A 25,156-nucleotide genomic window follows, 5' to 3' on the forward strand; every position below is an offset into this window, starting at 1 on the left:
ACTTGAAAGGGCAGCGTCTCATCTACTGCGTGCATCGCGGCCTTGGTGATATCGGCTCTGATACGGTCGAAGGCATGTAGAGCCTCGGCTGTCAGGGGAAAATGGGTGGACTGGATGAGTGGGCGGGCCTTGTCCGCATGGTTTGGGACCCACTGGGCGTAGTATGAAAAGAACCCCAGGCAGTGTTTGAGGGCCTTGGGGCAGGTTAGCAAAACCATCCCTGGATGCAAAAGCTCGGAGAGACAGTATGGAAGGTATGGCAAGCTGGGACTCTTAAATTCGAATTTGGGATTCTCAGATTACCCACAAAGTGGACTGGGGGAATGGGGTTAGATCAAGCTGACAAGTGATTTTATTTATTTTTATCTTTTAAATAAATTTAGAGTGCCCAATTCATTTTTTCCAATTAAGGGGTAATTTAGTGTGGCCAATCCACCTACCTGACACATCTTTGGGTTGTGGGGGCGAAACCCACGCAAACACGGGGAGAATGTGCAAACTGCACACGGACAATGACCCAGAGCCAGGATCGAACCTGGGACCTCGGCGCCATGAGGCAGCAGTGCTAACCACTGTGCCACCGTGCTGCCCAGCTAACGAGTGATTTTAAAGTAACCAGCATGTCTTATGTTTTTCACCAGCAAGCTGCAGTGAGATATTTCTTCATAAGATTTCAATAATATTAATTATTTTTAAACTATTTTAGATTATACAACAACTTTCTTGCAGATCTCACTATTATGAATAGAAAACATCCGTATTGACTTCTCACACAGAAAATAGCAGGGGGAGGCCATTCGGCCCTTTTGAGCCTGCTCCACCATTCATTATGATCATGGCTGATCATCCAACTCAATCGCTTGATCCTGCCTCCCCCCCCCCCCCCGCCAATATTCTTTGATCCCCTTCGCCCTAAGTGCTGTATCTAACTGCTTCTTGAAAACATACATTCTACATAAACATACATTCTACATAATTGGCCTCAACTACTTTCTGTGCCAACGAATTCCACAGGCTCACCACTCTCTGGATGAAGATATTTCTCCTCATCTCTGTCCTAAATGGGCTACCCTCATATCCTCAGACTGTGACCCCTGGTTGTGGACACACCCACCATCGGAACATCCTTCCTGCAACTACCCTGTCCAATCCTGTTAGAATTTTATAGGTTTCTATGAGATCCCCTCTCATTCTTCTAACTTCAGAGAATAAAATCTTAATTGATTCAATCTCTCCTCATACATCAGTCCTGCCATCCTGGGATTTGGTCTGGTAAACCTTCGCTGCACTCCCCCTCGAGGAAGAATAAAGATAAGGAGACCAAAACTGCACACAATATTCCAGTTGTTGCCTCACCAAGGCCCTGTATAATTACATCTGCCATTCATTTGCCCACTCACTCAACTTGTCCAAATCACACTGAAGGATCTCTGCACCCTCCTCACAGCTCACCCTCCCACACAACTTGATGTCATCTGTAATTTTGCAGATATTACATTTTGTTCCCTCATCTAAATCATTTATATATATTGTAAATAGCTGGGGTTTGATCAGCAATCCCTGTGGTAGTCACTGCCTACCAATTTGAAAAAGACCTGTTAATTCCCATTCTGTTTCCTGTCTGCCAACCAGTTTTCTATCCATACCAATACACTACTCCTAATTCCATGTGCTTCAATTGTAAAAGCTCATCTCCTAAGGAGGACTTTGCCAAAAGCCATCTGAAAGTCCAAATGCACCACATCCACTGGCTCTCCCTCGTCAACTCCACCAGTTACATCCTCAAAATTCCAGTAGATTTGTCAAGCATGATTTTCCCTTCATAAATCCATGCTGACTCTGTCCGATCCTGACACTGCTTTCTAAGCGCTGAGCTATAAAATCTTGATAATGGATTCTAGACTTTTCCCCACTACCGATGTCAGGCTTACTGGTCTATAATTCCGTTTTCTCTCTAGCTCTCTTTTTAAATAGTGGAGTTACATCAGCCACCCTCCAATCCGCAGGAACTGTTCCAGAGACTATAGAATCCTGGAAGATGACCACCAATACATCCACTATTTCTAGAGCCACCTCCTTAATTACTTGGCGATGCAGATTATTAGGCCCTGGGGATTTATCAGCCTTCAATCCCATCATTTTTCTACTAATATTTATCTCCTTCAGTTCCTTCCTCTCACTAAATCCTGCATTCCCCAACATTTCTCACAGTGAATTTTGGCTAATCCAGCTTTTTATAAGCTCTGATGTCAGGCTTACTGGTCTATAATTCCGTTTTCTCTCTAGCTCTCTTTTTAAATAGTGGAGTTACATCAGCCACCCTCCAATCCGCAGGAACTGTTCCAGAGACTATAGAATCCTGGAAGATGACCACCAATACATCCACTATTTCTAGAGCCACCTCCTTAATTACTTGGCGATGCAGATTATTAGGCCCTGGGGATTTATCAGCCTTCAATCCCATCATTTTCCGCAACACTATTTTTCTACTAATATTGATCTCCTTCAGTTCCTTCCTCTCACTAAATCCTGCATTCCCCAACATTTCTCACAGTGAATTTTGGCTAATCCAGCTTTTTAAAAGCTCTGAGACTATGTCTAATCAAATTATTCCTTTCCAGATGATTATACATCCTATGTCTTATAAACCTTTCCAAGATTTTGCCCACAACAGAAGTAAGGCTCACTGGTCTATAGTTACCGGGGTTTGTCTCTACTCCCCTTCTTGAACAAGGGGACATTTGCTATCCTCCAGTCTTCTGGCAATATTCCTGTTGACAAAGATGACTTAAAGATCAAAGCCAAAGGCTCAGCAATCTCCTCCCTAGCTTCCCAGAGAATCCTAGGATAAATCCCATCCGGCCTATCCAGGGGACCTATCTATTTTCACCCTTTCCAGAATTGTTAACACCTCCTCCTTATGAACCGCAAGCCCTTCTAGTCTAACTAATCACTAACTAATGGTTAGTGATTTGGAGGGGAACCTGGAGGTGGCAGTGTTCCCAGGTATCTGCTGCCATTCTGCTTCTAGATGGTGGTGATCCTGAGTTTAGAAGGTGCTGCCTAAGGAGCCTTGGTGAGTTACTGCAGTGCATCTTGTAGAAAGTACACACACCTGCCATTTTTCACATGTGGTAAAGGGAGTGAATGTTTGTGGATAGGTTGCCAATCAAGTGGGTTACTTTGTCCTTCTTGAGTGTTGTTGGATCTGCACCCATCCAGACAAGTGGGGAGTATTCCATTACATTCCTGATTTGTGTCTTTTAGATAGTGCACAGGTTTTAGGGAGTCAGGAGGTGAGTTACTCGCTGCAGGATTCTTGCCTTTGATCTGCTCTTGTAGCCACCATTTATGGCTAGTCCAGTTTGGTTTCTGGTCAATGGTAACCCCCAGGATGTTGACAGCGAGGGATTCAATGATGGTAATGCTATTGAATGTCAAGGGGCAATTGTTAGATCCTCTCTTGTTGGAGATGATCATAGTCTGGCACTTGTGTGGCACAAATGCAACTTACCACTTGTCTGTATAAACCTAGATATTATCTCGCTGCATTTGGCCATGGACGCTTCAGTAACTGAGGAGTCGCAAATGGTGAACATTGTGCAGTCATTAGCAAGCATCCCCACTTCTGACCTTATCATGGGAGTACGGTCATTGACGAAGCATCAGCTGAAACTAGTTTGGCCTCAGACACAGTTTGAACATGTCTGGGATTCATTCTTCAGTGAATTTCACAAAGCATTTCTGAATTAGTCATTTTACATTTGACAAATCACAGCTGCACACTCACACCGATATCCTCACATGAGGCTACAAGGGCTCCATCCAATGCAGACAATTCATAGACTTTCAGGTGATCTCATATTAAAATATAGAATTATGTAAGTCTAATTGCAATCAACCAATCCACCAGTGTTTGTAAATAGTTCACTCGATTGTTTTAGTTTGAACAAGACTGAACGATTAGGAAGGACAGGAATTTCAGATGGAAAATTGAAATTAATTTATTTAAAATAAAGATACATAGCGATACAGAAGGAAAAGGGTAAACTGATCGATACAAAAACAGACTTTTACCATTTCTCTTGGTTGATCAGGCTGTAAAAACATAATCCCTCTTGTACCCCTTCTTTGACAACAGCTCTTGATGGGAATCTTGCTTTGGGGATTCCAGTACTTGGCTGGCAACAGACCTTCTCCTCGGGTTTTAAATCCCTCAGTCGCTCTTACCTCAGTTTGAATAAACTGATTAGAACTCAATGGTTGGTCAATTTCATACCTGAATCAATTTGATTGTTTTTTTAACCATTTTGGTAAATGTCGCAGATCAGGATACAATGGGAATGTTTAATGTATCCCTCCCATCATTGTGTGACCTTCCAGTTACAAATAAGGTTACCAAGGGAATGAAGACTCGTTGCTAACCATCATATCAGATCATACATTCCTTCTCACAGAAGCTGTAATATAGAATTTAAAACAGGCTTACACAGTTTTAGGTACAACCAAGTCTTTTCACACAACCACTTCCAGATTATTAAATCTTCAATTAAAATCAACTGAGGCACACTACTTAATTAATAATTTGTTTCTGACTAGTGAATAATTAATACACATCATTGATTAATCCAATCGATCAATTGCTGAATACAAAATGCCCTTTTCATTTAAATGTTTGTTTCAAAATGGCTTCCTTGATCTTATTAGCTTACTTCAGTAAACATAAAATGTAGCTCACCTGAAAATGAATCATTTCTACTGAAACTTACTGCCTAGTCCCACTTATATGTGTCTGTAAATATCTTTGCTCATCTCCCCCTGAATGCTTCAATGTCTCGGCAGTGGCCAGTTTATCAAATGCAATTCTCTTTGAACGTTTATCCACAACGATACAAACATCTCCAAGAGAGCCATCAATTTATTAGTCTCATCTACACTTTCCTTTCATTAAAATATACATCAATACCACATTGATATATTCCACTGAAGTACACCCACAGTGAGTTATTCCAATTCCCATTTAGTGGAGTTATTTTTCCTTAACTTTATTCTGTGCTCAATCACTTCCTCTTATACAATTATACATATCCCATTAGATATCTCATTCATGAGGCTTAGAGAAATGTTACTGTCCAGTACTCCGACTACCTTTAAAACAGGAATCAGACTTTCCAATTTGATTCCAGGTATCAACAGTTTAAATGTTTTTATTTTCAAAATTAGTTCAAATTCAATTTGCAGTATTGTGGGGCTGACGGGTTTTCTTAATCTTCAATTTATTTCCCAAAAGGAAACCTTCTTTTCCGATTCCCGGGAACCACCCAGACTGGTTGTCATCAGGTTTTGTTCTGAATATTTGATAATCCCACTCAGCTTCAGGTAAATTTCCATTTAGAAGTTTGAAATAGCAAAGCTACAATTTTACTTTATCAATTTTGGCAACAATTACTCTGACTTGCTGGTTTTAAATGGTATTTTTACATCAGAATCAGGAGTCTTGGCAATTGGTTTGGAGGCAAGTTCCATCTCTCCCATCTCAAGCTCTTTCTCTCAGAAAGTAGCAAATGGCCTGAATGGTTAAGGCCAAAGTCTTTGAAAGGCAAAGCCTTGAGTTCAAATTGTCACCATGTTGTGATATTTGATGCCAGTTCTTGAATTCAGAAATAAAAACCTTCTCGATCTCTTGCTGTAGCATCAGCACGAACCCGGGAAACCTGTTGAATCCACTTGGATTTGTCCGAGAGCCCAATGGATTAATGTGTTCAGGAGAGCAACCAAGGATGAGAGAGCGGAAATAATCTCGAGTTAACGATGAGGTGTCATTGTTCAGTGGTTATGTTCCCATCTGAGTCAGGATGATGTGGGTTCAACTTCAGCTCCAGAAACCTGACCATAAAATCCGGCTGGTATTCCGATGCTGTACTGAGGGAATACAGCACAGTACTGAGGGAATACAGCACAGTACTGAGGGAATACAGCACTGTACTGAGGGAATACTGCACTGTACTGAGGGAATACTGCACTGTCTTTCAGAGGAAACCTTCCACTATAACCCCATCTGCTCTTGCAGCTAGATGTAAAAGTTCCCTTGATGATATTTCGAAGGAAGTTCTCTCGAATGAACTGCTCAATATAAAGCCCTCGGTGATGAGCACTGAACAGATAATCTGGTCATAATCATAGTTCTGTTTTGAACTCACTTTCTTGCTTCACAGATGCTGCCTGACCTGCTGAGTATTTCCAGCATCTTATTTGTGATTGTAGGAGCCTGTTGTACACAATCTGGCTGCTGCATTTCCTACATTACAACAGTGACTACACTTCAAAAGAACCTCAGTGTCTGTAAAGCACTTTGGGACATTCTGGAAGTTTTGAGCGGTGCTACATAAATCCAAGTGTTCCATTAACAAAGGAGAAAAGGCCCAACAATGGAACAGTCGGTAACAGGACATCAATCAGTCTTCTCTTATCTTAGAGAAATCAAGGACTCCAACACTGTGTTTAATGCAATTCATGTCCATTCTGATAATCCCATTAACTGGGCTGGAGTTTAACATCAATGGAAATAAATCTGAACTGTCAGAATGAACATGGTTCATTCCTGAGTGTAGGAATCCAATCCCTGTAATCACATGTGAACTCTCTGGTGACTCAGACGAGCGGATGGCTGAGTGAATCCTCTGCCACACACAGGGCAGGTGAACGGCTTCTCCCCCGAATGGATTCGCTGGTGGTTCATCAACTCCCTTCTGCTTTTAAAGCTCTTCTCACAGTCAGAACATTGAAATGGTCTCTCATCAGTGTGAACAAGTGTATGTGTCCTAAGCTGCGATTTTGCAGCGAATCCCTTCCCACACTCAGCACAGGTAAAGGGTTTCTCTCCATTGTGAATTCGCTGGTGATTCTGAAAATTAGGTAAATTAGTGAAACTCTTCCCACACTCAGTGCAGGTGAAGGCTTTCTCTTCAGTGTGAACACGCTGGTGTCTAAGAAGATGTGATGATCTAATAAATCCCTTCCCACACACAGAGCAGACGTATGGCCTCTCACCAGTGTGGACACGCTTGTGTAGAATGAGGTGGGAAGAACAAGTGAATCTCTGCCCGCACTCAGAGCAGTGGAATGGTCTCTCCCCAGTGTGAACCCGTAGATGTTCAGTGAGGTGGGATGAACACCGGAAGCTCTTCCCACACTGAGAGCAATCGTATGGTTTCTTTCCAGTGTGAACTTGCTGGTGTGTCATTAGGCTGGATGACTGAGTGAATTCCTTTCCACAGTTGGAGCAAGTGAACAACTTATCTCCAGTGTGACTGAGTTTATGAGTTTCCACTGCAGATGGGGAGCTGAAACCCTTCCCACAGGCCCCACATTTCCACGGTTTCACCATGGTGTCACTGGATTGGATAATCAGTTAAAGCCTCGTTGACACAAAGAATAATTGTACAGTGTCTCCCCGCTGTGAATGATGTGATGGTTTTTCAGGTTGTGTAATAGTTTCTCTCACTCGGGTGTGTGTTGGTGTGGGTCTCGGTGCTTTTCCAATCACACTGATGTTTCAGATCCTTTCCTACATCAAAGGCTGGTGATCTTCAACTCATCGTGAATGTGTGACATCCTCTCCTTCCAATCCCCTGTAAAAGGAGTTGACTGTGTCAGTATCACTGTCTGCACAAGATAGAAATTCAGAACAAATAATTCTAATTTCAATGGAATATTCTTCTCTCTCTTATTTCCCCAAATATGTTGCTCAATCAAAGTAAAAGAAGGCAAAATCACAACAAAATCAAGGAAAACTTTTTAACTAAACCAGAATGTTGTTTTCAGTGTCTCAGAAGCACTCTGCACCCTGAGGTACCAACCGTTGTGGAAGGTGTCAAGTGTACTGGAGGACACCTCATGTTTCCGTTCCAGGGCCACCTGAACATGGACAAGACCACGGAAGAGAGGCGAGCAGCCAGAGGAAGCCCTACATTCTCCCCCCATAGGGCTCCAATCTGGATCTACAAATTGGTGTTTTAAACAGATCAGGAGCAGATCTTCCGCTCCGACTAGCCCAGACCCCTCTGTGCAGCAAAGCTGACCTTCCAAAAGAACATCCTGCCTAAGCCCACTCCCCTACCCTATCCCCATAACCCCACCTAACCTGCAGATCTTTGGGTTGTGGGAGGACAGCAGAGCACCGGAAGAAACCCAGGCAGACATGGGGAGAATGTGCAAACTTCACAACGACAGCCACCCAAGTTCGGATTCAAATCCGGGTCTCAGTCGCTGTGAGGCAGTTCCAATTAACAACTTTAAACTATTCTGAATAATGTATCCGGGCACTTGGACCCAGTTGGAAAAGAGATCCTGAAGGTTCTGCCCATTCTCTCCTACGTCACCCAGACGCCATCGCATGCGCTCTTCCTTTCTCTGAACCATCATGGCGGCCGTTCACCTGGCCCTGATCCCAGGCTCAGGAACCGGAGCCACAAACTCGCTCCGGCAGCGTCTTAGTTTGGGTTTACGGCGTTCACTGAGGAGTTGAGAAACTCTCCCCGTCCAGAGCTGGCTCCATCACTCCCCCTGGATTCCATATCCTGACCAGTTTACTGCAGCCCATCTGCACCACCGCTTCCCGGTCCTCTCCGACTCGGAACAGAGGAGCCATCCAGAATGCCCTGCGGCTGGCTGGCCCTGGAGCATGCGCACTCAGCACCTGCGCAATGAGTCAGTTGGATCGAGCGGTTTCTGGGCCGTGGGGGATTGTGGGAACAATGGCCACCATTCATCAGCTCTAGTAGGGAAATTTTAATTTAATTTTAAAAAATAATCTTTACTGTCACAAGTAGGCGTATATTAACAATGCAATGAAGTTACTATGAAAAGCCCCTAGTCGCCACATTCCGGCGCCTGTTCGGGTCACAGAGGGAGACTTCAGAATAGAACAAAGAAAAGTACAGCACAGGAACAGGCCCTTCGGCCCTCCAAGCCCGTGCCCACCATGCTACCCATCTAAACTAAAATCTTCTACACTTCCTGGGTCCGTATCCCTCTATTCCCATCCAATTCACCTAACAAGCACGTCTTTTGGGACTTATGGGAGGAAACATTAGTACCCGAAGAAACCCACGCATACATGGGGAGAACGTGCAGACTCCGCACAGACAGTGATCCAAGCCGGAAATTGAACCCGGGACCTTGTGAAGCAACAGTGCTAACAACTGTGCGACCGTTCATTAGGCTGCAAGTGATGTTTTTAGCCTCGATGAGTCCATGGGCCAAGTATTTGTTCAATGTGAAAGGTTGCAGCCCCTGTATAGTTACCTGAAGGGACTGCTCCTCAATATTTGGTTAATTTTGGTCCCAAAAGATGTGCTGTTAGGTAATTTGAACATTCTGAATTCTCCCTCTGTGTCCCCGAACAGGTGCCGGAGTGTGGTGATTGGGGGCTTTTCACAGTAACTTCATTACAATGTTAATGTAAGCCTACTTGTGACAACAAAGATCATTATTATTAAATAGCCTGGCAAGGTGGGCGGGGGGTCTTGTGGAGCAGTGTGGTTGCCTCTGAGCCAGAATCTCCGGATTCGAGTTCTACCCCAGGACATGATGGCCAAGGAAAGTATGTTCATAACCCGGTCAAACAGGTTGAGTGTGTCAACCTGCAAATGCTTCTCAGCACACCAATGTCTGACGGCAAGAGTGGGAGAGAGTCCTGGTCAGCCACGTGTTGCGTGTGAGCCTCTCAAGTTATAAACCCTTGGTATCAGACTAGTGACCAGTTCCAGGAATTGCTCACTATGGAAACACGAGTGAGAAAATAATTAAATTGATGTTTTTGTCAGGCGCTAGGACCCGGGTGGGAACATGTGCTGAAGCCCCGCCCACCATATTTTACATCTCCAAAACCCGGCGCAAATGCTCTCTTCCCGTTAAATCAACAGTTAACCTTGGGCTTTTGGGGGGATAAAGCCCAGAGCTGCAAATGAGGGACCCGCAGGTTCATATTCGGGGTTTGAGGCATTCACCAGGTGTTTAGAAACCCTCCACGTCCACCCACCAGCTCCATTGCTCCCTCCGCATTCCACATCTTCACCAATTTGGCGATATGACAGACAAGAGACTTGCCATCGCTATCACTGCACAAGCTCCAGACACCGGGCGGTACTGCGTTTGCGCACTACTCTCCTGTGGTGTGAATGGAGGACATTCCCCACCGCGGGGGATACTGGGTATAAACACTGCCATTGAATGTTAAAACCAGTGAACAGTGAATTGTTTTGATATCATGTGGCGAATGGGTACGCTGGGACGGGAATCAATAAAATTAAGAATCAAATTATACACCTACCTAAGTGAACCTTTCCTTTAGATAATTTGGATATTCTGAATTCTTCCTCCATGTACCCGAACAGGTGCCACAGTTACTTCATTGCAGTGTAGTGTAAGGCTACTTGTGACAATAATAAAGATTATTATTATTATTGTGCATAAGCCAGTGGTTCTTTCTATCCAGGGGCCTTTTAATGCTCCTGAGTCAGGAATCTGACCTGAACTCGATTGTGTAATAATTATTATTATCATTATTGTCACAAGTAGGCTCTGAGAGGTCTATGAAATGCAGGAGAGATTAAATGGTGAAAGGAATGCAAGGCAAAATGAAATGGCAATTGGGAATAGAGAAAGATTTCTAACACTGATGGTGGCCATTCTGCAGGGTCGACGATTCAGTGAATCGAGAATGATTAGAGTGTGGTGCTAATAATGCCAGGGTTACAGGGTTGATCCCCGTGCTGGCTGTCCAAGTTCCCCTGTGTGCAGGTTGCTGCATTCTGTTATGATTCTTGGATTTGGATTTATTGTCACGGGTACCGAGGTAGTGTAAAGTATTGTTCTGTGTACAGTCCAGACAGATCGTTCCATACATGAAAACATAGTACATACTATGGATTACCTCCAAAGTTGACAATTCTAATGTACTCCTGATGGCTCTGCCACATTCTCCCATCTATAAAATTGAGGTCATTCAAAATTCTGCAGACCAATGTCTCAACTTGCAGACAGCCATCTATTTACACAACCCCCCCTCCTCTAATTGTGGCCCCTCTTGCCCCCCATTTCAATTGTGCACCATTGGTGGCCCTGCTCCTTCAGTTACCTCGACACAAAGCTCTGGAATATGTTCTACCCACTCCCACATCCTGTCAGCATGCTGAGATCTGAACCCGTGCCCCCAGATCATTCGCCTGAGCCTCTGTATAACTAGTCCAGATGACATGACTACTACACCATATTCTCCCCTCAACTTGGGGTGAGAAAAGGGCAGCATGGTGGCGCAGTTGTTAGCACTGCTGCCTCACAGTGCTGGGGACGGGTTCCATCCCGGCCCCGGGTCACAGTCCATTGGAGTTTGCACATTCGCCCCGTGTCTGTGTGGGTCTCACCCCAACAACACAAAAGATGTGCAGGATAGGTGGATTGGCCATGCTAAATAGCCCCTTAAGTGGAAAAATAAATAAAAATGAAATAGATTTGGGGTGGGAAAGCATATGAGCAGCAAGAGTTTTGGATGATTTCAGCTTTCCAGGTGCTGGGAAGCAGGATCAATGAGAGAGGCTGGTCAGGAATGCATTGGAATAGTCAAACCTCAAGTTGACGTGGGTTTGAATGAGGATTTCAGCAGCAGACAAGCTGGGGCAGGCTGGAGAGAGGCAACATTACAGAGGTGGAATTCCGTGGTGTTTGCGATGGTGTGGATATGTGATCAGAAACTCGTTGGATTTAAATCTGACATGGAGATTGTGCAGAGTGTGGTTCAGCCTCAGAAAGTTCCCAGGGAGCAGGATAGACTCTGGAGTTAGGGAACGGAATTTCAAATGGTGACTGGAGATAACGGCTTTGATCTTCCCAAATTTTAATTGGAGGAAATTTCTGCTCATCCAGTGGATGTGGGATAAGCAGTTTGATAATTTGCTATCAGTGGAGGAATGGAGAGGGGTGTGGTGAGGTAGGGCTTGGTGTTGTCAATGTCCATGTGAAAACTAACACGGTACTTTTGGACGGTGGGACAGTGGATAGCATTGCTGCCTCACAGCACCAGGGACCGGGTTTGAATCTGGCCTTGGATGACTGTCAGTATGGAGTTTGCGCATTCTCCCCAAATCTGTGTGGGTTTCCTCTGGGTGCTGCCACAGTCCAAAGATGTACAGGTTAGGTGGTGTTATGGGGATAGGGTGAGGTTATGGGCCTAGCTAGCGCGCTCTTTCAGGCGTATAGTGCAATACTGAGCGGCCGAATGGCCTTCTTCTGCACTTTAGGGATTCTATGGATTCTAGTGCCATCATGTCGATGGGAAATAGGAGGGGCCAAGGATAGATCCTTGGGGGACACCATGTTGGAGAGGAAAGGGAGTTTGGAGATGGGGTGGTACTTTGCAGGAAGTTAGGGTCAAAGGTTGTTTTCTCAGGAAAGTTGAAGATAGTGTATTTAAAAGTGAGAGGGCCAAAGCCAGAAGAGAGAGAGAACTGTTAACGATATCAATTAATGTGGGGAAGTTGGATGGTCAGCGGTTTAGTGAGAATTGGGTCAAGGGAGCAGAAGGCAGGTCTCGTAATCAAGATGAGATTGAACAGGACATGACAGGAGATCGGAGAGAAACCGGAGATAGATCCGAGTTCACACTCAGACAAGGGGGATTTTTAGAGAGAGTTTGGCCCGGTGGAGCTAGTGGAAGGGAGGGAAGCAGCAGAGCAGCTGATCAGATTGTCCACTCACTGTAATTACTTGTGAATTCGCTGGTGTCTCATCAGTTGGAGGACTGAGTGAATCTCTTCCCACACTTGGGGCAGGTGTACGGCCTCTCCCTAGTGTGAACTCGCTGATGTGCCAGCAGGCTGGATGACTGAGTGAATGTCTTCCCACACTGGGAGCAGGTGAACGGTCTCTCCCCAGTGTGAGTTCGCTGGTGTACAGTGAGGTCAGATGATGTCTTGAACCCAGTTCCGCAGTAAGAGCACCTGAAAGGTTTCTCGTCAGTGTGAATACGTTGATGACGCATCAGTTCCCCGGAACTTTTAAAGCACTTCTCAGTCTTGGCATTTAAAAGGTTTCTCATCAGTGTGAACATGTTGATGGTGGAGCAGTTCCCGGGAACTTTTGTAGCACTTCCTGCAGTCTGGGCATTTAAATGGTCTCTTCTCATTGTGAACACTCTGGTGATTCAGCAGAGTGGATAACTGAGTGAATCCCTTCCCACACTCCGAGCAAGTGAAAGGTCTCTCCCCAGTGTGACTGCGCTGGTGTGTCCGCAGGTTTGATGACCTACTGAACCCACTGCCGCACGCGGAGCAGGTGAAAGGCCTCTCCCCAGTGTGAGTGCGTTGGTGTTCACTGAGTTGAGATGACTGCTTGAACCCAGTCCCACAGTGCGAGCATCTGAACGGTTGCTCGTTGGTGTGAGCTCGTTGATGGAGTATCAGGTCCCGGGAACTTTTATAGCACTTCCCACAGTCTGGACATTTAAATGGTCTCTCGTCCGTGTGAACCCGCTGGTGCGTCATCAAGTCAGATGACCGACTGAATCCCTTCCCACACTCTGAGCAGATGAATGGTCTCTTCCCAGTGTGAACTAGCTGGTGTCTCAGCAGGTTGGACGACTGAGCGAATCCCTTCCCACAGAGGGAGCAGTTGAATGGTTTCTCCCCGGTGTGCACTTGCTGGTGTTGCAGCAGGCTGGATGACCGAGAGAATCTCTTCCCACAATCAGAGCAAGAGAATGGCCTCTCCACAGAGTGACTGGGATGATGAGTTTCCAGTTGAGATGTGGATCTGAATCCCTCCTCACATTCCCATGGTTTCTCCTCACTGTTAACGGGGCTTTTGCCTTCCATGTTCAAAATTCACCGATATTCACCTTAGAACAAATTGAGCGATTCTCAGATCCTGATGTGATGTTTGGCTTGAGTTTCCTGAATGCAAATCTTCCCATTGTAACACTCTGTCAAATCGATTTAAAACAGAAATATGGAAGTGAGAGACAACCCACAAAAACACAAAGGCAGGTTGTGAAATTGAGCTGCATGAATCTGGTCATTTGTGGGGCCGGCACTGGGAAAAAGTGACCATGAAAACTGCTGGATTGTTATAAAACCCAACTGGTTCACTAATGTATTTAAGGGAAGGCAACCTGCCACCCAGTCTGAGCCCACACAAGACTTGGCCTCTGCAAGAATACAAGAAACAGGAGCAGCAGTAGACCATTCGGCCCGTCAAACCTGCTCTGCCATTGAACACGATTGTGGCTGATCTTGGTCTTCCTTCCCCTTTCCCGCCAGCTCCCCATCTCCTTGACTTCCTGAGAGACCAAGAATCTCACCATCTTAACCTTAAATATATTCAATGGTGGATCATCCACAATCCTCTGGGCGAGGGAATTCCATGTGACAAGAAAGACAGAAAGGGAGAGAAAAAGAGAGTGAGTCGTGGTGGAGAGACAGAGAGGGAGAGACAGAAATGATGAGAGAAAGAGAGAGAGAGAGAAGGGAGTGGGAGTGACAGGAGCAATGGAGAGACATTTTCTCAACCGACAACTGAATCACAATTTGACAAAATCTCCTAAACCCTTAACCTCCACCACGTGGATGGACCAGGACAGCAGATGTATGAGAAAACCATCACCTGCAAGTTTCACTCCAAGACACACACCATCCGAACTTGTCTGACATCCAGTACTGGAGGAGCAGAAATTTCCACTATTTAAATATTGAGAAGACTAAACCCATTCTCTTCGTCCCCTCGACAAACTCCACTCCCTTGCCACCAACTCCATCCCTGTCAAATGTGTACGGCTGAAGCAGCCTGTTCACAACGCTGGTGAAATATGTGACACCTGATGAGGTTCCAAACACATATCCACATCACCACCAAGATCACCTATTTCCACCTCAGTAACGCAGCCTGACTCCGCCTTAGTGTCTTCTTATCTGCTGCAGAAATTATCATTCATTCCTTTGGTATCTCTCGGCCAAATTATTCGAACACACTCCCAGCCGGCCTCCAACAACACCCCCCCCCCCCCCCCCATCCAAAACTCTGCTACCCATGTGCTTACTCACAAGTCTTGTTTATCCATCCCCTGTGCTCACTGATCTACAAACGATTCCCTTGAAGAAGCACCGAAAGTTGAAATTTCCCATTCATCTTTTCCTCTAGTTGTGATCATCCTGATCTCTGTAATCTCCTCCACACCCCTTTGAGATCTCTGCACTCATTTAATTCCAGCCACTATAGCATTCCATATTTTAACCTCTCTACCATTACTGGCCTTTTATCATTTGACTGCTGCGAGTAACCAATTAAAAAGGCTTGTGCGCATGCGGATTTCTGGGAATACGCAAACAAGATGGCGGCCGGTTAGTTCTGTCTGTGACAAAGCTGCAGCCACCGCTCAGGTCACCGGGTACCGGAAGTTTTTTTTTCTGGTTTCCTGTTTCTATAACATGTTTACGAACCGTGTCTAACGACCTGGCTGATCCCTCCGTCCCGCTATTCCCACCTTTACTGATTGCGAATCCGAGAAAGAACCTTCTTCACGTCGCCATTAATGACACTGCGCATGCTTCACTCAGACCAGTCCCGCCTCCTCATTCGCTCCGATTGGTTGGAGGACCAGCCGCTCCTGCTCGGTCCCCCGGTTCCGCCCCCTCGCCTCTCATTGGCCTGGAGCTGCCGTCAATCACCCCGCGCATTGTGAGGTGTCAGGTGAGGGGTCAGTGTCGGGGGGCGGGGTTTACAAACCCCAGTGGGGCCCCAGAGCTGAATGTGAAACAATGAACATTCCCCACTCTCACTATCCGCCACTTCCGGCTTCTCTCCACAAACAACCTCACAGAGACCAGGGGGGAGACACTGACCCAGTGACAATGTCACTGCATTAGAGGAAAAGTCTAATGTAACCCCTCTTGTTCAAAACGGCAGAAAGTAGGAAACTAGTTAGTTTAAAGCCTGTTGTTGGGAAACTGTTGGAATCCATTATTGAGGAAGTAGTAACTGGACATTTGGAAAGTCAAACCACAATCCATCAGTGGTTTTGTGAAGGGTAAATCGTGTTTGACAAATTTGTTGTGAGTTCTTGGAAGATGTAACAAGCCAAGTGGATAATGGAGGTCCTGTAGATGTATTTGGACTTCCAGAATACATTTGATAAGATGTCATATAAAAGATAATAAACAAGGTAAGATCCCACGGTGTTGAGAGGTAATATATTAGTTTGGATTGAGGATTGGCTAAACAACAGACAGCAGAAAGGGCATTATATCATATTAGATTTATTGACACGTACTCCGGTATAGTGAAAAGAATTGTTCTGTGTACAGTTCCATACATGAAAGACATAGGACATAACGATAAATACACAATGTAAATGCATAGACATTGGATGAAGCATCTGGAGTGTAGTACTACATCTTCAGTACAGAAGATATGTGGAGAGATCAGTTCAGTCCATAATGGGGTGGTTCAGGAGTCTGGTAACAACATGGAAGAAGCTGTTTTTGAATCTGTTCGTGCGTGTTCTCAGACTTTTATATCTTCTGCGCGATGGAAGAGGTTGGAAGAGAGAATAGCAGGTGTGAGGGGACTTGGATTATGCTGATCTGTCTTTTTCTGGTTGGCAGGCTGTAACTAGTGGTGTGCCACAGGGTTCGGTCCTCAGGCCCCAACTATTTACAATCCAAGTTAATGACTATGGGACAGATCGAATGTACGAGAGCCAAATTTGCAGCTAACACTGAAATGGGTGGGAAAGCAAGTTGCAATGAGGAAATAAGAAATATACAAATGATTAGGTGAGTGGGCCAAAATGTGGCAGATGGAATTTAACGTGCATAAGTGGGAGGTTATTCATTTTGGTCAGAGGAATAAAAAGGCAACTTCTTATCTAAATGGAGAGAAACTTCATAATGCTTTTGTACAGCGGGATCTGGGTGCCCTTGTGCACGAACCACAGACAGTCTGCAGGTGCAGCAGGTAATAAGGAAGGCAAATGGAATTTTGGCTTTGATTGCTAATGAAATGAAAATCGCTTATTGTCACAAGTAGGCTTCAAATGAAGTTACTGTAAAAAGTCCCGAGTCGCCACATTCCAGCGCCTGTTCGGGGAGGCTGTTACGGGAATTGAACCGTGCTGCTGGCCTGCCTTGGTCTGCTTTCAAAGCCAGCGATTTAGCCCTGTGCGAAACAGCCCCAGTCATGGAAGAGAGTATAAAGTAGGGCAGTGCTGTTGTAACTGTGTAGCGCGTTGGTGAGACCACATCTGGAGTACTACAGTTTTGGTCCCTTGGACAATGACATAAATGTATTTGTGGCGGTTCAGAGGCGGTCAAGTGGAGAGAGATTTGAGCAGTTTAGGCCAGTACTCACTGGTGTTTAGAAGAATGAGAGGAGATGTAACTGAGGTACATAAGATGCTAAAGGGGATTGATGGGGCAGACGTAGAGCGGATGTTTTCCCTTGTTGGACATTCTAGAAGGAGAGGCCATAGTTTGAGCCTAGTTCTGCATGTTTTATTTCAAGGGGGCTGAAGTATAAAAGTGAAGAGGTGTTGCTGTAACTACAAGCTACCAGTGAGGCCACATTTAGAACATTGTGTACAGTCTTGCTCCTGTTATTTAACAAAAGATATGTTATCATTGGAGGCAGTACAGAGGAGGCTTACTGGGATGCTTCTGGGTATGGAGGGACTGCCAAATGAGGAAAGAATTTATTTTACCCCAGGAAATGTGGAGGCCGAGTCCTTGATCAGTTGCAAGGCTGAGATTGATATGTTTTTAATCAGTAGAGGAATTAAGGGTAACACAGATAAGGTAGGAAAGTGGACTTAGTGAGTGTTAGATCATAGAACATACAGAGCAGAAGGAGGCCATTCGGCCCATCGCGTCTGCACTGACCCACTTAAGCCCTCACTTCCACCCTATCCCCCTAGCCCAATAACCCCTCCTAACCTTTTTGGACACTAAGGGCAATTTAGCATGGCCAATCCACCTAAACTGCAAGGCTTTGGACTGTGGGAGGAAACCGGAGCACCCAGAGAAAACCCACGCAGACATGGGGAGAACGTGCAGACTCTGCACAGACAGTGACCCAGCAGGGAATGGAGCCTGAGACGCTGGCGCTGTGAAGCCACAGTGCTAACCATTGTGCTACTGTGCTGCCCAGCTGTGATCTCACTAAATGGTGGAGCAGCTCAAAGGGCAGGATGAGTGACTCCTGTTCCTGTTTCTTCTGGCCTGTTTGTTGGTAAAGATTTCCGGAATCTGTGTGACTGGAGAAGCACTGAGATATATAAAATCTGGGTTAGACACCACCTGGACTGCTGTGATTTTAAACAAGAATGCAAATGCTGGAAATCTGCAGGATTTCGGACAGCATCTGTGGAGAGAAACAGAGTTAATGTTTCAGGTCAGCATGATCATTCATCAGATCAAGAATAGTGTTTCCATTTGAGATCAAGGGGGAAATCTGTGATTGGAGCCAGAGGATATTGGTCGGGTGTTGAATGAACACTTTACATCTGTCTTCACTGAAGGAATCTTTTAATATTATTGGACTGCGCCAAGTTGTTAGATTCCTACTATTATTTGACTGTGTAAAGTTGAAGGAATTTATATTATTTCTGCTATTCGGTTACCAGTAGCACTTTGCGATTACTGGAACTCAGCAGAAATTTGCAGTTAAAACGTCTAAGGTGCCAAAAGGAATTATTTTATTTTTCTTCTATTGATTACAATTTGAAAGTCGTTAAAAAGGCAATTCGTAGACAATTTGAAGCTTTCAGAGAATTACAGACATTATCCTTTTGCTTAGGCAGACAGCTCGAAAGTAACTTTTAAAAGGTCAAAGTCTGAAAATGAAATATGAAGAGAGAGAGAGAGCTAATCTTCAGCTAAACTCAAACTCAAAGTCAAAAACACTACATCACTACAAAGACAGACTGACGAAACAGACAGACTGACGAAACAGACAGACTGACGAAACAGACAGACTGACAAAACAGACAGACTGACGAAACAGACAGACTGACGAAACAGACAGGCTGACTAAACAGACAGGCTGGCTAAACAGACAGACTGACAGACAGACAGACTGACACAGACCGACTAACAGACTGACAGACTAAACATGGCGGGGGGGAAATCTTTCAGTTATACCCTTTCATATCTGTCCAAAGTCATCTAATCACACCCCAATATAATCCTAATTGGTTTGGGTTAGACTCAAACACATTTGATTTGACGGCAAGCCGTCCATCTTCAATGTGCAACATTAGCTTTTAATTGTTTCATGTCTGTATGTTATGGAATGTGATATTTGATTCAATGTTTTGTCTATTAAAATGTTTCGGCCTTATAAGCTATGGAATGTGGTTCACGCTGTAATCACTAATGGCCTGAAAAGAGAACAATAGAGCTTTAGTTACTGGCCTCTTGTCACCTCGTTGCCATGGAATTCAGCCCTTGTCCTTGACAGCAGCACAAGCATAATGTCAAACTGTCTTGCAACTGTGCTGTTTTAATCTATGATGGAATTATGCTGTTTCATGTATCTATTGAAGCTGTATGTTTTGAGATGACCTGAGGTTATGAGTGCTGAAATTCTCATTTTTAAATGGGTATTTAAAACTGGGGCTAAATATTTATGCTTAAACAGATATCTTTTACCTATACTAGTTGTATTAGAAATACCTGGCTTCTACATTCACCCAAGAGAATGGGGAGGTAGATATGGAACTCGGGCAGAGAGACTGAAGATCCTGAGCAAATTGACATAGGGAGTGACATGGTATTGGAGGTGCTGGCAGGTTTAAAACTGGACCGGATGAGTTGTGCCCTAGACTGCTGTGGGAGGCGAGGGAGGATATTGCAGGGGCTCTGACCCAAATTTTTAATTCCTCTCTGGCCACGGGGGAATTGCCAGAGGAATGGAGATCAGCTAATGTGCTCCTACTGTTTAAGAAAGGCTGTAGAGATAAGCCAGGGAACTGCAGACCAGTGAGTCTCACATCAGTGGCAGGGAAAATATTGGAGAGAATTCTGAAGGAGAGAATCTACTTGCCTCTCCAGGCAAGATTTGATCAGAAATAGCCAGCATGGCTTTGTTAGAGGGAGGTCATGCCTAACAAATTTGATTGAATTTTGTGAGCAGGTGACGAGTATAGATGTAGTTTACATGGACTTCAACCAGCCTTTGACTTGTAAGACCATAAAGACATAGGAGCAGAATTAGGCCATTCGGCCCATCGAGTCTGTTTTACTATTCAATCATGGCTGATATGTCTTCTCCCCATACACCGGATCATGTTATTAATCAAGAACCTATCTATCTCTGTCTTAAAAACACAGTGATTTGGGGAGCACGGTGGAGTAGTGGTTAGCGTTGCTGCCTCACGGCGCCATGGTCCCAGGTTCAATCCCGGCTCGAGGTCACTGTCCGTGTGGGGTTCTCCCCATGTTTGTGTGGGTTTCGCCCCCACAACCCAAAGATGTGCAGGGTAGGTGGATTGGCCATGCTAAATTGCACCTTAATTGGAAAAATTGAATTGGGTACTCTGAATTTATTTTAAAATTAAAAAAAATAAGGACAGTGATTTGGCCTCCTCAACTGACAGTGAGGTTTCTGTAAATTTACAGGATACTGGAAGTGGAGGTTGAACAGACGGGAAACGCAAACCAAATGTCACATCGTGATCTGACCGAGTCACTCAGTTCATTGGAAACTAAATTTCAGCAGCATCTGGGTGTCGAAGATAAAAGGTTTGTCTGTTCTGTCTGTGAGGGAAGATTTCAGGTCTGTGTGACTGGAAAAGCCCCGAGATTCACAAACCCTGGTTAGACCAAACCTGGAGCTGTGAAGAAGGCCTATGGTGTGCTCGCGTTCATTAACAGAGGGATTGAATTTAAGAGCCGTGAGGTGATGATGCAGCTGTACAAAACTTTGGTAAGGCCACATTTGGAGTACTGTGTACAGTTCTGGTCGCCTCGTTTTAGGAAGGATGTGGAAGCTTTGGAAAAGGTGCAAAGGAGATTTACCAGGATGTTGCCTGGAATGGAGAGTAGATCTTACGAGGAAAGGTTGAGGGTGCTAGGCCTTTTCTCATTAGAACGGAGAAGGTTGAGGGACGACTTGATAGAGGTTTATAAGATGATCAGGGGAACAGATAGAGGAGACAGTCAGAGACTTTTTCCCCGGGTGGAACAAACCATTACAAGGGGACATAAATTTGAGGTGAATGGTGGAAGATATAGGGGGGAATGTCAGAGGTAGGTTCTTTACCCAGAGAGTAGTGGGGGCATGGAATGCACTGCCTGTGGAAGTAGTTGAGTCGGAAACATTAGGGACCTTCAAGCAGCTGTTGGATAGGTACATGGATTACGGTAAAATGATATAGTGTAGATTTATTTGTTCTTAAGGGCAGCACGGTAGCATTGTGGATAGCACAATTGCTTCACAGCTCCAGGGTCCCAGGTTCGATTCCGGCTTGGGTCACTGTCTGTGCGGAGTCTGCACATCCTCCCCGTGTCTGCGTGGGTTTCCTCCGGGTGCTCCGGTTTCCTCCCACAGTCCAAAGATGTGCAGGTTAGGTGGATTGGCCATGATAAATTGCCCTTAGTGTCCAAAATTGCCCTTTGTCTTGGGTGGAGGTGTTGACCTTGGGTAGGGTGCTCTTTCCAAGAGCTGGTGCAGACTCTGGGCCGAATGGCCTCCTTCTGCACTGTAAATTCTATGATAATCTATGATTAATCTAGGACAAAGGTTCGGCACAACATCGTGGGCCGAAGGGCCTGTTCTGTGCTGTATTTTTCTATGTTCTATCTCCTGTACCTTTTACATACAAACTAGGAACAGGCCACTCGGCCCCTCGAACCTGCTCAGCATTCAATACGATTGCGGCTCATCTCATTCTAACCTCAACTCCACATTCCTGCCTACCCCTGATGACCTTTCACCTCCTTGCTCATCAAGAATCTATCCAGCTCTGCCTTAAAAATATTCAAGGACTCTTCTTCCACTGTCTTTTCCTGCAGGCGTTCCAAAGTTTTCCAACTCTCGAGAATAAAAATCCTCATCTCCATCTTAAATGGGTGACTCCTTATTTTGCAACAGTGATGCCCTCGTTCTAGATTCTCCCACAAGAGGAAAAATCTTCTCCACATCCACCCTGTCAAGACCCCTCAGGATCTTGTATAATTCAATCCAGGCTTTACCCAAACCTTTAAATCTGTGTCCCGACTGCTTGTACGATCAGTGAATGGAAATAGAGTTTCTTTGTCCACCCGATGGAAACCCGGCATAATCCTGTGTCCCTGAATCAAATCTTCCCTCAACCTCCTTTGCTGGAACCATTCTGGGAAATCTCCTCTGCACCTTCTCCAAGAACCTTCACATTCTTCCTGAAGAGTGGTGACCAGAGCTTTATAAAGATTCATAGAATAGAATTAGAACCATAGAATTCCTGCAGAGCAGAAGGAGGCCATTCAGCCCATCAAGTCTGCACCTATTCTCTGAAAGGTCGTGCTACCACTTCCACGTCGACGATCACCAAGAAAGCACAACAGCGCCTATATTTCCTCAGGAAACTAAGGAAATTTGGCATGTCCACATTAACCCTTACCAACTTTTACAGATGCACCATAGAAAGCATCCTATCTGGCTGCATCACAACCTGGTATGGCAACTGCTCGGCCCAGGACCGCAAGAAACTTCAGAGAGTCGTGAACACCACCCAGTCCATCACACAAACCTGCCTCCCATCCATTGACTCCATCTACACCTCCCGCTGCCTGGGGAAAGCGGGCAGCATAATCAAAGACCCCTCCCACCCGGCTTACTCACTCTTCCAACTTCTTCCATCGAGCAGGAGATACAGAAGTCTGAGAACACGAGCGAACAGACTCAAAAACAGCTTCTTCCCCACTTTCACCCGACTCCTAAATGACCCTCTTATGGACTGACATCATTAACACTACACCCTGTATGCTTCATCCGATGCCAGTGCTTATGTAGTTACATTGTATATGTTGTGTTGCCCTCTTATGTATTTTCTTTTATTCCCTTTTCTTCCCATGTACCTAATGATCTGTTGAGCTGCTCGCAGAAAAATACTTTTCACTGTACCTCGGTACACGTGACAAACAAATCCAATCCAATCGAAAGGACACCCTGCCTAGGCCCACACACCTACCCTCTCCCTGTAACCCGGTAGCCCCACCTAACCTGTACATCCCTGGACACTAAGGGGCAATTTATCAAGGCCAATCCACTGAAGTTGTCCTTCTTTAGACTGTTGGAGGAAACCTGAGCACTGGGTGGAAACCCACGCAGACACTGGGAGAAAGTGCAAACTCCACACAGACCATCACCAAGGCCGGAATTGAACCCGGGTCCCTGGAGCTGTGAGGCAGTAGTGCTAATCACTGTGCCACCGGAAGCATAGTTTTGGTATCAATATTACTGTTCATGAAGCTCAAGACCGAATTTGCTTTGCCAATTACTCTCTTAATATGTCTTGTAGATATACAAAATCCCTCTTCACCTCTTTCTCTCTCCTCCCAAAGGGGCCAGTTGGGATTTTATAACAATCCAGCAGTTTTCATGGTCACTTTTTCCCAGTGCCGGCCCCACAAATGACCAGATTCATTCAGCTCAATTTCACAACCTGACTGTGTGTTTTTGTGAGTTCTCTCTCACTCCCTATTTTCTGTTTTAAATCAGTTTCACAGGGTGTTCGAAGGGGAGGCTTAAAGTCCAGAAACACAAACCAAGCATCACATCAGGATCTGACAGAGTCCTCACTTTATCATATCCTGAATATCATCGTACTTTGAACATGGAAGGAAAAAGCATCGTTCACAGTTGGGAGAAACCGTACATGTGTTGTGTGTGTGGACGAGGATTCAGTCAATCATCAGGCCTCACAAGACACAAATGCAGTTACACTGAGGAGAAACCGTGGAAATGTGGGGACTGTGGGAAAGAATTAATTTCCCCATCCAAGCTGGAAACTCATCGATGCAGTCACACTGGGGAGAGACCATTCACCTGCTCCGAGTGTGGGAAGGGATTTACTATTTCAGGCCACTTGCTGAGTCACCAGCGAGTTCACACTGATGAGAGACCATTTCAATGTCCAGACTGCGGGAAGTGCTATAAAAGTTCTGGAGAACTGATGCGCCATCAACGTATTCACACTGATGAGAGACTGTTTAGGTGCTCTCACTGCGGGACTCGGTTCAGACAATCATCTCACCTCACTGTACATCAGCGAATTCACGCTGGGGAGAGACCATTCGCCTGCTCCAAGTGTGGGAAGAGATTCACTCAGTCATCTGACTTGCAGAGACACCACCCAGTTCACACTGATGAAAGACCGTTCAGGTGCTCTCACTGCGGGACTGGGTTCAGACAATCCTCTCACCTCACTGTACATCAGCGAATTCACACTGGGGAGAGGCCGTTCACCTGCTCTGATTGTGGGAAGAGATTCACTCAATTATCCAACCTGCTGAGTCACCAGCGAATTCACACGGGAGAGGCCATTCACCTGCTCCGAGTGTGTGAACGGATTCACCACTTCATCCCACCTGCAGAGACACCAACAAGGCCACAAGTAACCACAGTGATTGGATTTTGCTGTTCCTCACATTCAGGACTGAACCATGTTCATTTGGGTCTCTTTCTCCTGATAACAAACTCCAGCCATTTACAGAGGCTAATATTCTGGCTAAAAGTCAAATAAATTAGATTTGCGTTAAATACGCAGTGTTGAAACTTTTTAATATCTCTGACACTTTCAGAAGTACTCTCGCTCTCCCCCGTCTCTTCCATCCTCTCCTCCAACAAGAAGTGTGAGGAGCTTTTGGAGCTTCTTTGTGACTGAGATTGAGTAAATCCGATCAGCTGCCTCTGCTGCTTCCCTCCCTTCCACGAGCCCACCGGACCAAACTGTCTCTAAATTTCATCCTTTCCCGAGCCCTGAACCCACATCTTTCTCTAGTTTCTCTCTCATCTCCTCTCATGCCCTCTCAGAGCTCATCTTGTCCATGAGACCCAGCTCCTGCTCCATCGACCCTATTCCCACTGAGCTACTGATCAGCTAACTACCCTGTGTCCATGGATGTTG

The 25,156-nt window shown here is 45.3% G+C and overlaps 4 protein-coding genes across 10 annotated transcripts in view; 2 read left to right on the top strand and 2 right to left on the bottom strand.

Annotated features, from left to right (window-relative positions):
- The window catches only part of LOC140421519 (uncharacterized), a 331,613-nt gene that overhangs the window by 70,685 nt on the left and 235,772 nt on the right, over window positions 1–25,156 (top strand). The gene's annotated exons all lie outside the window — the stretch shown is intronic.
- LOC140417812 (uncharacterized) overlaps window positions 1–25,156 on the bottom strand; it is a 48,833-nt gene that overhangs the window by 23,323 nt on the left and 354 nt on the right. The window contains exon 2 of the mRNA XM_072501266.1: window positions 6,635–7,631. Within this exon, the coding sequence (XP_072357367.1) occupies window positions 6,635–7,387 (753 nt within the window). The 5' untranslated portion in view covers window positions 7,388–7,631. The remainder of the gene's footprint in view (window positions 1–6,634; window positions 7,632–25,156) is intronic.
- On the bottom strand, window positions 12,915–15,599 carry LOC140421522 (uncharacterized). Of its 3 annotated transcripts, none has more exons than XM_072506313.1 (2): window positions 15,536–15,599; window positions 12,915–13,978 (listed from the first exon to the last, which is right to left on the bottom strand). In XM_072506313.1, the coding sequence occupies exon 2, from the start codon at window positions 13,869–13,871 to the stop codon at window positions 13,068–13,070; it is 804 nt and encodes a 267-aa protein (XP_072362414.1). In that variant the 5' UTR covers window positions 13,872–13,978; window positions 15,536–15,599; the 3' UTR covers window positions 12,915–13,067. The 3 variants fall into 3 exon arrangements, with proteins under 3 accessions (XP_072362414.1, XP_072362412.1, XP_072362413.1); XM_072506311.1 differs by having other exon boundaries at window positions 15,492–15,596; XM_072506312.1 differs by lacking the exon at window positions 15,536–15,599 and adding an exon at window positions 14,659–15,055.
- On the top strand, window positions 15,149–24,789 carry LOC140421515 (uncharacterized). Of its 4 annotated transcripts, none has more exons than XM_072506293.1 (3): window positions 15,731–16,213; window positions 20,667–20,789; window positions 23,749–24,789. In XM_072506293.1, exons 2-3 carry the CDS (start codon window positions 20,710–20,712, stop codon window positions 24,770–24,772), a joined length of 1,104 nt encoding a protein of 367 aa, XP_072362394.1. In that variant the 5' UTR covers window positions 15,731–16,213; window positions 20,667–20,709; the 3' UTR covers window positions 24,773–24,789. The 4 variants fall into 4 exon arrangements, with proteins under 4 accessions (XP_072362393.1, XP_072362394.1, XP_072362396.1 ...); XM_072506294.1 differs by lacking the exon at window positions 15,731–16,213 and adding an exon at window positions 18,240–18,438; XM_072506292.1 differs by lacking the exons at window positions 15,731–16,213; window positions 20,667–20,789 and adding an exon at window positions 15,149–15,439.

Source organism: Scyliorhinus torazame, chromosome 5 (genome assembly GCF_047496885.1).
Source record: "Scyliorhinus torazame isolate Kashiwa2021f chromosome 5, sScyTor2.1, whole genome shotgun sequence".
NCBI classification, from domain to species: domain Eukaryota; kingdom Metazoa; phylum Chordata; class Chondrichthyes; order Carcharhiniformes; family Scyliorhinidae; genus Scyliorhinus; species Scyliorhinus torazame.

Excerpts from the sequence above, each read along its gene's own strand:
- LOC140421522 (XM_072506313.1), bottom strand. The coding sequence starts at position 13,871 with ATGGAAGGCAAAAGCCCCGTTAACAGTGAGGAGAAACCATGGGAATGT.
- LOC140421515 (XM_072506292.1), top strand. The coding sequence starts at position 15,354 with ATGCGGATTTCTGGGAATACGCAAACAAGATGGCGGCCGGTTAGTTCT. Across the intron at positions 15,440-23,748 it reads GCCACCGCTCAGGTCACCGG|TTTCACAGGGTGTTCGAAGG; the intron begins GTACCGGAAGTT and ends GTTTTAAATCAG.